Raw genomic sequence first — 10,249 nt, 5'->3', positions numbered from 1 at the left:
TATCCATCCATCCATCCATTTTCTAACCCGCTGAATCCAAATACAGGGTCACGGGGGTCCGCTGGAGCCAATCCCAGCCAACACAGGGCACAAGGCAGGAACCAATCCTGGGCAGGGTGCCAACCCACCACAGGACACACACAAACACACCCACACACCAAGCACACACTAGGGCCAATTTAGAATCGCCAATCCACCTAACCGGCATGTCTTTGGATTGTGGGAGGAAACCGGAGCGCCCGGAGGAAACCCACGCAGACACGAGGAGAACATGCAAACTCCACGCAGTGAGGACCCGGGAAGCGAACCCGGGTCTCCTAACTGCGAGGCAGCAGCGCTATCACTGCGCCGCCATGTTAAATATCAGTTTTATTCATTTTATGACAAATCTTCATATAATCAGCTATACAGAAAATATTAATAATACACATACATCATAAGTGTTGTAACAAAGCACATTCTTTAGGTATACAGTATACAAGATAATACATTTTAAAGATAGTTGGTAATTTCATATACTGCACTAGGGTTTAAGAGGCTATATATTAATTTTATTTTTCAGCTCTTCCTTGTGTTGCAATGAACGCACAAATTCTTAATTTACCGTTTTATGCAGTATCATCAAGCGCAAACACTGGCTAAACATCATGGTAAACAAGTAAATTCCTACTTGGCTCCCACAGAACTTGTCTTGTAAAACACCACTATTTACCAAATAGAAGAACATCAGTTTTAAAAATGTCAAACCGGTTTAACCACCAGAGACTGCATTGTACGAATCGTTGATGCATGTATTTTTAACCTAATCACCTAAATGTAAAAAACTTTGCTAATTCTTCGCAGATAACTTGGGCCAGGTCACCGACTGCTGAAAACGGAAATGTACTTCTACACAAAACAAAGCGGACTAAGAAGGCGCTTGTCACGGTGGCGTTTGAACTCTAATGACCCAGATATCCAAGCAGAGGGCAGGCTTTCGCAGGAGTGTGACGTCAACGCGTCGCGCCGGAAGCAGGCTGCGCAGAGGGTTGGCTGGCAGGGTGTACCTGTATTGGTCGTGTTGCTCGGTGCGGTGCAGGCTTTGCGGCTCTGTTGTAACAGCTGATGTTACTAGAAAAGAATTTGTTCTTTAGAAGAGCACGGTGAAGGGCTTTAACGACGTTCTCAAGACCAGATACTGTTTAAACAGAGACAGCTATGGACTCTGCAAACCAAGGTATTTTTTTTTGTTATTAACAGTCGTTGGTGAAATTGGGATACAGAACAACAGGACATGAATAAACAGGCCGAGGTGTTGGCCACTAAAAAGAAGAAAAAAAAAGGCGTGCCTGCCAGGTGGCAGTACCTGCCTTAAAGAGCTAGGAATAGAAAATCTCTGCAGTTGATAAGTTTTCGAAGCCTTATTTCCCGTGAATACACTTACCAATGGAATTCCAAGTTGGAAGCCGACGTTCCGTTTAATTCCATTAACACATATATCTCATTTATGCATATCGAGAGCACGCGTAAATGGTACTTGACATGTTACTGTGATTAGAAATGTTATTTTGTAGCTGCATATAGGGATGCTGTTATTATTACCTCCGATGTGCTGTATTCCTGGCCTGTTCACTTGTTCGTGAAAGCAATACTTGTGAAAATATAGTTTGTTACTGCGCAATTCTCATGCTTCATCCTCCTCAAAAGTTAGCCGAGAATGTTTATGTAATGCTAGTTCAATATTAACATTTACAGTTTTTCGTTCGTTGTGAGACATATGCAATCGGTGTCGCTTCTGCGCATTTAGCAGGAGAACAGTTACTCTGTCATGTTTACTTCCTATTTAGCAGAAAGTGCCTCTTTTTACTAAAGCGTAAACCACTTACAAGGAAAGAACTTCAGGGTGCTTGTTTACGCGAAGACCTTTTATTTCGTAACACCCGCTAAGTATGCAAAATACTGTAACGTATTTAATCTAAAACTCCTTTTAAATTCTCTCACTAGCATACTGTAAACCGCTTCTTTAAATCTTATATTAACGCGTAAACCATAATCAAGAAATACTCCTATCTTTTCAGTATCAGGGTGTGGGAAATGGATGTATGGACGGGTGTGGCAGTTGCAATTTTTACGTTGGATGGTTGTCCTATTGAGTCACACCAAATAATTCTTAAGCCATCACAATTTAGGATTGTTAACAATGGGTGTTGTCCATAATTTGTTTACCATCAGGGTATCTTACCTTCAGTTCACTTTTAGACAAAAGCAGGTTGTTTTTCTCCTTGTCTTGTTTTCCTTTATTCAGCATTGTCATGCCATTAAGGGATTCACACATGCCTGAACCAACTTTCAGCTTAGAGTCAGAACTAAGCATTCAACCTAGTAGTCAAGAACACATGCCTATACACACATGTATTGCAATAAGTGTTTTTGGGTAAAGGACAGGATTTAATTTCACAATGGTTACCTCCACCGCTAAGTCGCTTTGCAGTGTTTTATTTATTTTTTTTGTGTTGTAATGATTATAAATTTGTTCATTTGTATTGTTCTTGTGTAGAAGATGGCTATATATAAAGAAAAGTTTCACTGAATTTAGTACTTGGGTCTTTCCTGCCTATGACCTGCTTAGCCTACTGTCGTGACCCCCACCAGGAAAAGTGTTTGAAAAGATGAGATGAATTTAGTTGCTAGTCCCTATGGTATTACTACTTTAATTATGCAAGTTCAACTAGAATTCTAACTTTGGTTTTAAAATTTTGTAAATTTAGAACAGAATTAAAGATGATTTTCTTCCTTTTGGCTGGTAGATATAAACCTCAACTCTCCCAACAAAGGCCTAGTTTCTGAAGGCATCCGAGATGTGCCGGTTGAAGGAGCTATGGGAACTACAGAACCTGTTGGTTTAACTGAAGAAGAAGCAGAAGAAATGAAAATTGAACTTGCCAAGGTAATTATTATTTGATATTTGTTTCATGTTCTTCTGTACTTTAGATACTACTGCCTGCTGACTGTAGTTCCAGATACATTTCTAGCTATACTTTAGATTCATTCATTTATATTGTTAGGTGAAATGAAATTAGATCAAATTAGAAGCATTGTAGGGTGGTGTTTAACAGCACTTTGAGAATCTAAACTTGCCCATCACTAGTAAACTATAAATTGAAGAATTAGAAAATAATTCTTATTCATATATCATTGTATTAATATAAGAAAGGATCAGTGTTGCATTTACCCGTCTGTAGTATGGAAATGTTATTTGTATAGCTAATTACAAGGCTGAAAATCACCCAAGTCAACAGTTTTAATGGGGTTTCAGAGTTCTAATTAATGATGGTTTTGAATATGGTAGTTCACTTGGTATTTAGTTTGTAAAAATTCATTTATGAAAGCAGTGTCTTTTAGTTTGAATCACTTATTTTGTATTTAATAACTGGATACTTCTCTAAGTGTCATTTTCATTTTTTTCTTTCACATATCTAGGTACTAATTTCTTCGTGATATGTTTGTACAAGTTACTTTTCTGAAATCTATATAGACATAGCTTGATCATGAGTTTCATGCTGTTTTTATTATATGGAAATAATTCTTGCATATTGGCTAGGGATGAATTGTATTACCATAAAACAATCCTAAGCACAGTTAGCACCACATTAATTTTCTGATAGGTTCATGTCTGTTCATACACAAATTAAAAATTATTCACATTTCATTTAATCAAAGTACAAATAATGTTTTCTTTTATAGCTTTGCTTCCAAGGAAAATACAGTTAATCAAACAAAACAATTTATGGTCTATAGTTCCGTTCTGGCTCATGGTTGCTATTTTATTTAATTTATAATATACTAGCTGTTCCCCATGGCTCCAACCACTTAGTAGTGAAACAGGATACATTTTAAAAACCAATAAACAAAAGGTATCACTAGCTAAGCAGAGGCAAGTTACGCTCCAAAACACAGAAGTATAATGACTCCTCACTCCTGACGTTACGCTTCCTCCTCCCCTCGGTCTGCAAGCAAACTATGATTCATAGCGCGATGAGAGAAGTCGCAAAATCAACCGGAATGTTCAAGAAAATTCTAGAAAAAAGCCTGATCTAAATCCATTAAGTAGTTCTCTCGTTTGCTAGCTAAATGAATGTAAGATACACCCAGAGGCTGAAGCGTGAGTGCAGTTTCCAGCAGTTGGACTTGGCAGCAAGTCATTCTGAGGTCTGTCTATTGGCATTTTGTCTCGGATATGGCCAGAGTTTTTGACTAGTAACAATGCTTATGTGGTTAGCCCTGCCTCATTATTATCAACACATCTCAATTGATTATGCTATAAAGTGTTTAATAGGTGTAGGATCTGAAGAATTTGGATATTTTATAGTAAAGATAACTCCAAAAATATTACTTTTCTGTTCATCAAATACACATTGCATCTTGTGAGTGGAAAACTGTTAATTTACATTACTCAGCAGTGATACCTTTTTCACATTACTGCTTGGCACCTTTTGTTATTTTAACAGCATAGTGAAACTACAAACTATGTATGGTAAAATGTGTAATTGGCAAGCAGAAATTATTGAATAACAATCTAAGATACCAAAAAAAAAGGTTACTGCTCATTTTTCCTGTCAAATTTCACATGTCAGTATTTTCTGTTTTGTTGGATAGAATTCACACAAAGCAAAATAAAGTAGTGAAATGAAAAACCAATACTTTTAGACTTGGTCCCAATTAATATACATTACTTTTTTCATTCTCCAACTGTTAGTTAATGCTGTCACTAGCAAGTATAATGGTAATCGAGTGATGTACAGATTGATTTGATGACTTATCAGGTAATTTATTTAATAAAAAAAATGGAAAAATGTATTCTGTATAACTGAACGTTATACCTGATGTACAAGGTTTTCTTGTTAAAGCCCTTTATTTTACACCTGTTCTTTGTTTTCACAACTTGCCAATACAGCCTCTGCACAGCTAACTTTGAGTCGAATGGGAAGTTGGAGTTTCTGTATCCAGTAATTAAGGGTGAAATGTAGCTTTCAGGTGTAAGTAAAATTACTTGTTTATAGGGTTGTTATTACCACACACACACACACAGACTAAAGTCAAACTCTTAGTTGTTTGTGCTAATCAACATTAAATACTTAACAACTCAACAGCACCATGATTAACAATTATAACTAATTTACCTTGAAACTTCTGTCTTTTCTTCCATGAAAAATCTTAAAATAGCTTTGTCCTTACCAGTGCAGGTTAAACTAGGTCTGGGCATATGGACAAAAATGAAATATATGGTATATATATACCATACCATTTTATTTGTTGAGCACTTAAAAGCACAGCATTACAACTGACTGAAGCGCTGTACAGTTAAAAAAGAAGCAGGACTAAAAACAAGATATTAAAAACAAACATTAAGAGAGAATTAAAACAGAGATACTAAAAACAGGTCAGAGGACCCAATAAAATTAAGAAGTAGGAAGAAGCAAGTGGAAATGAGACAGGTTAAGAATTAAAAGCCAATGTGAAAAAGTGCGTTTTTAGGCATGATTTAAATGTGGCGACTGAGGCGGCTTGCCTAACCACTAAGGGTAGGGAGTTCCAGAGCCTGGGTGCACAGACGGAAAAAGCCCTTTCACCACAAGCTTTAAAATGTGCCTTGGGAACGGTTAGGAGCAGCTGATCTGTGGATCTAAGAACACAAAGAGGATTGTGACGATGGAGCAAGACAATCAAATAGGCAGGGGCTAGACCGTTTAGTGCCTTATAGGTTAAGAGGAGTATCTTAACACACATATATATACATACACATACATCCACATATATATACATATACAGTGGAACCTCGGTTCACGACCATAATTGTTCCAGAACTTTGGTCGTGAACCGAAGCAGTTTCCCCCCATAGGATTGTATGTAAATACAATTAATCCGTTCCAGACCGTAAAAACTGTATGTAAAAAATATGTAAAGATTAAGCACAAATATAGTTAATTACACCATAGAATGCACAGTGTAATAGTAAACTAATGTAAAAACATTGAATAACACTGACACAAAACACCCAGGCTCCCTGCTTAGCTACACGAGCTGGATCGCTCGCGCTCTCTCTCTGTAGCACACACACCAACAAAGCCCCTCCCTCCCTCCCTCAGCTACAGGAGCAGCCTGGCTCACGCTCTCTCTCTCTCTGTAGCACGAGCGCGCACACACACACACACCCCTATCCTCCCCCATCCCTTCCCTGTCAGCTGCGCGCTCTCTCTCTGCAATTGCTTGCTCGTGCTCTCTAATCTCTCTGTAGCAGGTGCTCGCGCAGCATTTTTTTTTAAAATGAGTTTTAAGCACAGCAAAATCCGAAGTGCATTTAAAAACCAACTCACAAGCAACCAAAAAAGTAAGATTGCAGGAGATCACGCTATTAAACTTAAAGCCTGATCGCTGTAAACAAGTGTTTTTAAAATGAGTTTTAAGCACAGCGGAAAAAAAGGAACATTTGAAAAAAGAGAAAGGTAACATTGCACCTAATCGCGCTATGAAAAACTCCATTTGTAAACACTTTCATGAGTTTTAAGCACAAGGAAAAAAGTGAACATTTGCAACAGATCGCGTTATGAACTGAAAAATTAACTTTTGAAAAATCCGTAATACAAAAACCACCAAGAAAACTAACCTTGCAAGAGTCGAGTTCTGGCATGAAGTGTTTTCCTTCAGGTGTTTTCTCTCTTGTGATTTCTTGGGTTTCTGGTGCTTTTAGCTGTTTAGCTGGTGGGAGTGAAAGCCTCATGCAGCCATTCCAAAAACAAAGTTCTTGTGACCCAACCCTTCATATTTGCTGGCAGTCTGGCTTTGTTTACATTATGCTGCTTGAAAGCACGAGGGTTCTCAAATTGGTAAATGAGTAAACTGGTAAACAGTTTTTCCACTTCTTGTAATTTCTTTCTTTACTTCGATTTCAATTTTCTTCAAAATTTTCTTCTCGCCACTCTTCACTTGCTTAGAAGCCAATGGAAGGAGAGCAATGAACAGAGCTCTTGCAGCAGAGGCTCGCTCGCTTTCTCTCTCTCTCTCTTTCTTTCTCTCTCAGGGTGCCCTTTGGGGGGGGTGGTGCGCTAGCACGTACAGCCTGCAGGTAGGCAGGCAAACATGTGCAGCAATCTCCTCCTCCCTCCCAGCAGCTCTCTCTCTCTCTCTCTCTCTCTCTCTCTCTCTCTCTCTCTCTCTCTCTCTCTCTCTCTCTCTCTCTCTCTCTCTCTCTCTCTCTCTCTCTCTCTCTCTCTCTCTCTCAGCTCAGCTCAGCTCAGGCAGGCAAGGGAAACTGGCTTGTTCGTATACCGAGGTGTGTGGTTGTGAACCGAGGCAATAGTTTGGCGAGCTTTTGGTCGTGAACCGGGACGGTCATGAACCGAGGTTCCACTGTATACATATATATACAGATCTACATATACATACAATATATATATACACACATATATATATGTGTGTATATATATATATATATATATATATATATATACATATATCAACATATATATATATATATACACCGGCCTGACGCGGTAAGTGTTCGGCAAGGCAGCTGAAGCGCTGCATTATGGGATCTGTAGTTTATTGTGTTACCAGTGCTTCATATCCCCGGGCCATTAATAACAATAATACAGTATATAAAATGATCTTGCGGGCCGGATATAATTACACGGCGGGCCGGATGTTGCTCTGGGCCTTGAGTTTGACACATATGGAGTAAATAGAACTTGAAAAGATATATTTTTTCGTACATCGAGCCCGCGTGCTATTGTGGTTTTGCTTGCATGCCTCAATAAGTCATCCTCCCCTCGCTCTTACTTTTTACTGTTCATCTAATGAATACACTGAGTATGGCTTTACCAAAACAATCATTGATGGCGAATAAAGTATCCATTATTCGAGTATGTAGATCGGGGTATATATATACATAGTAGTATGTTAAAGAAGTTATGAAAAAGAAAAGGGAACATTTTAAAAATAACGTAGCATGATTGTCAATATACAGTAATTGTTTTGTGAGTTTAATGAGTGTTGCTGTCATCAAGGATTTGATTATCATTATTTCTTTCAATCAGGTTCGTATTTGTAGGATGTTTTGTGTTCAAGTTACATTCCGTGTTTGTCAATCGTTGTAAAGATGAAAGGTTTCATTCATCGATTCGTTTCTTACTGCATCAATAAACAGTTAGTCTTCCTCTTTATCTGAGACCCGACACACTGCATACACGGGTTTTTTTTACACTGTCTTCCTTTAGCGGGACATTGACTTTTTCCACCGTGTGCTTTGTTTCCACAGTAGCTGCATTTATGAATATCATTGTATGTATCAGACGCTTCATATTTTTTTGCTGCCTTTTCAATTGTGTAATTCGTTTTTGTTCAGCGCTCTTTGGAACTATTGCTTTTGTCTGTGCACTGCGCCAGTTCACGTGAGCCGCTCGGTGTACATGCATCGAAGTTTCCCAGCTGTGCTGGTGCCATGTCGTGCTATGTCCATGGCTGTATCTAATGTTACCAAGTCCGGCACTTAAAACTTTCTCTCGCAGTTTCGCTGAGTTTGTGCCAAACACCACCCTGACCATCTCATCTTCCTCTGCAGAAGCACAGTCCTTCACCCGTGAATATTTACCCGTGGCAGTTTGCTATTGGATTGCCGCTGACGGACGGCCTTATATGAGTAGGCACTAAATTACAAACGCCAGCGGCAGCCTGTCTATGAACTTAATTTAAAGTTTAGGTTTACATCGTGCTTTGTTTCCGAAGTAGCAGAACTCATGAATATGGTTGTATATGTCACTCGCTCGCTTCTTATTGTTTCGCTGCCTTCTCAATTATATAATGCATGTTTTCTTCAGCGCTTTTTGGGCCTCTTACTGGTTTTCTACATACTGCGTGATTACGTGGAAGGCGTGATGATGTCACACGAAACTCCGCCCCACGGGTTTCAAGCTCATCTCCATTACAGTAAATAGAGAAAAACAGCTTCCAGTTATGACCATTACGCGTAGAATTTCGATATGAAACCTACCCAACTTTTGTAAGGAAGCTGTAAGGAATAACCCTACCAAATTTCAGCCTTCTACCTACACGGAAGTTGGAGAATTAGTGATGAGTCAGTCAGTCAGTGAGTGAGTCAGTGAGGGCTTTGCCGCTTATTAGTATAGATATCTATATGTATATATATATGTATATATAAATATATATATATATATATATATATATATATATAGCTATAGCAAAATACCTGCTTGGCAGTGGAGAAGTAAAAAGAAAAGGAAACATTTTAATAATAACGTAACATGATTGACAATGTAATTGCTTTGTCAGTGTCACTGAGTGTTGCTATATATATATATATATATATATATATATATATACACACACATACATTTGTACATATATACACACACACATATACTATGGGGTGCCAAACAGGCAAATACATTGATTTTGTGAATATATAAAGTCGGCGTCAAAATATATAAAGTCAAAACTTGAATATATAAAGTTAGCGTCGGTATATATAAAGTAAAACTTGTTTCTGAATATATAAAGTCAAAAGTTGAATATATAAAGTCATCACTGGAATATATAAAGTCAAAACCTAAATATATAAAGTCATCGTCGGAATATATAAATTCAGCACTGGAATATATTAAGTCAAAACCTAAATATGTAAAGTCAGCGTCGGAATTTATAAAGTCATTCCTGATTATATAAAGTCAACATCGGAGTATATAAACTCACTCCTGAATATATAAAGTGAAAGTCAAAATCTATTGATTGAAACGACTCTGAACTGAACTAAGTTAACAAAAACGTATTCAGAAAATAAATAAAAAAAACACTGGTTAATGTTTTGAAAATTATGCATGTGCCCTGCCCAGGATTGGTTCCTGCCTTGCGCCCAGTGTTGGCTGGGAATGGCTCCAGCAGACCCCTGTGACCCTGTGGTTGGATTCAACGGGTTGGGAAATGGATGGATATTCCAGCGCTGACTTTGTATATTCCAACGCTGACTTTATATATTGAAGTTTTGACTTTATATATCATGGCTAGTGGCGGAAAAATTATAAAATGGGAGGAGGCTTAAACTGAGTATGGCTTTACCAAAACAATTATTGATGGCGAATCGATTATTCATAAAGCTTCAATTGGTGATCTGTTTTTTTTGTGTTAACCTCATATTTTTTCATACTTCTTCTCAAACCAAGGGGTGCGAGGGTAAAATGAATCGAAGCTGATCAATGTA

At 38.0% G+C, this 10,249-nt stretch overlaps 1 protein-coding gene across 8 annotated transcripts in view; it reads left to right on the top strand.

The window, feature by feature from the left end:
• Positions 1–996: 996 nt before the first annotated feature.
• The window catches only part of LOC120515199 (tumor protein D54-like), an 83,532-nt gene continuing 74,279 nt past the window's right edge, over positions 997–10,249 (top strand). For 3 of the 8 annotated variants that reach the window (XM_039735954.1, XM_039735952.1, XM_039735951.1), the window contains exons 1-2: positions 997–1,216; positions 2,787–2,926. In XM_039735954.1, coding sequence (XP_039591888.1) covers positions 1,198–1,216; positions 2,787–2,926 — 159 coding nt within the window. In that variant the 5' untranslated portion in view covers positions 997–1,197. The remainder of the gene's footprint in view (positions 1,217–2,786; positions 2,927–10,249) is intronic. The other 5 variants (XM_039735950.1, XM_039735949.1, XM_039735956.1 and 2 more) reach the window with 3 other exon arrangements.

The sequence above is a fragment of the Polypterus senegalus genome, chromosome 14 (genome assembly GCF_016835505.1).
Source record: "Polypterus senegalus isolate Bchr_013 chromosome 14, ASM1683550v1, whole genome shotgun sequence".
Taxonomy (NCBI): domain Eukaryota; kingdom Metazoa; phylum Chordata; class Cladistia; order Polypteriformes; family Polypteridae; genus Polypterus; species Polypterus senegalus.
This window is presented reverse-complemented; position numbering and strand designations above follow the sequence as displayed.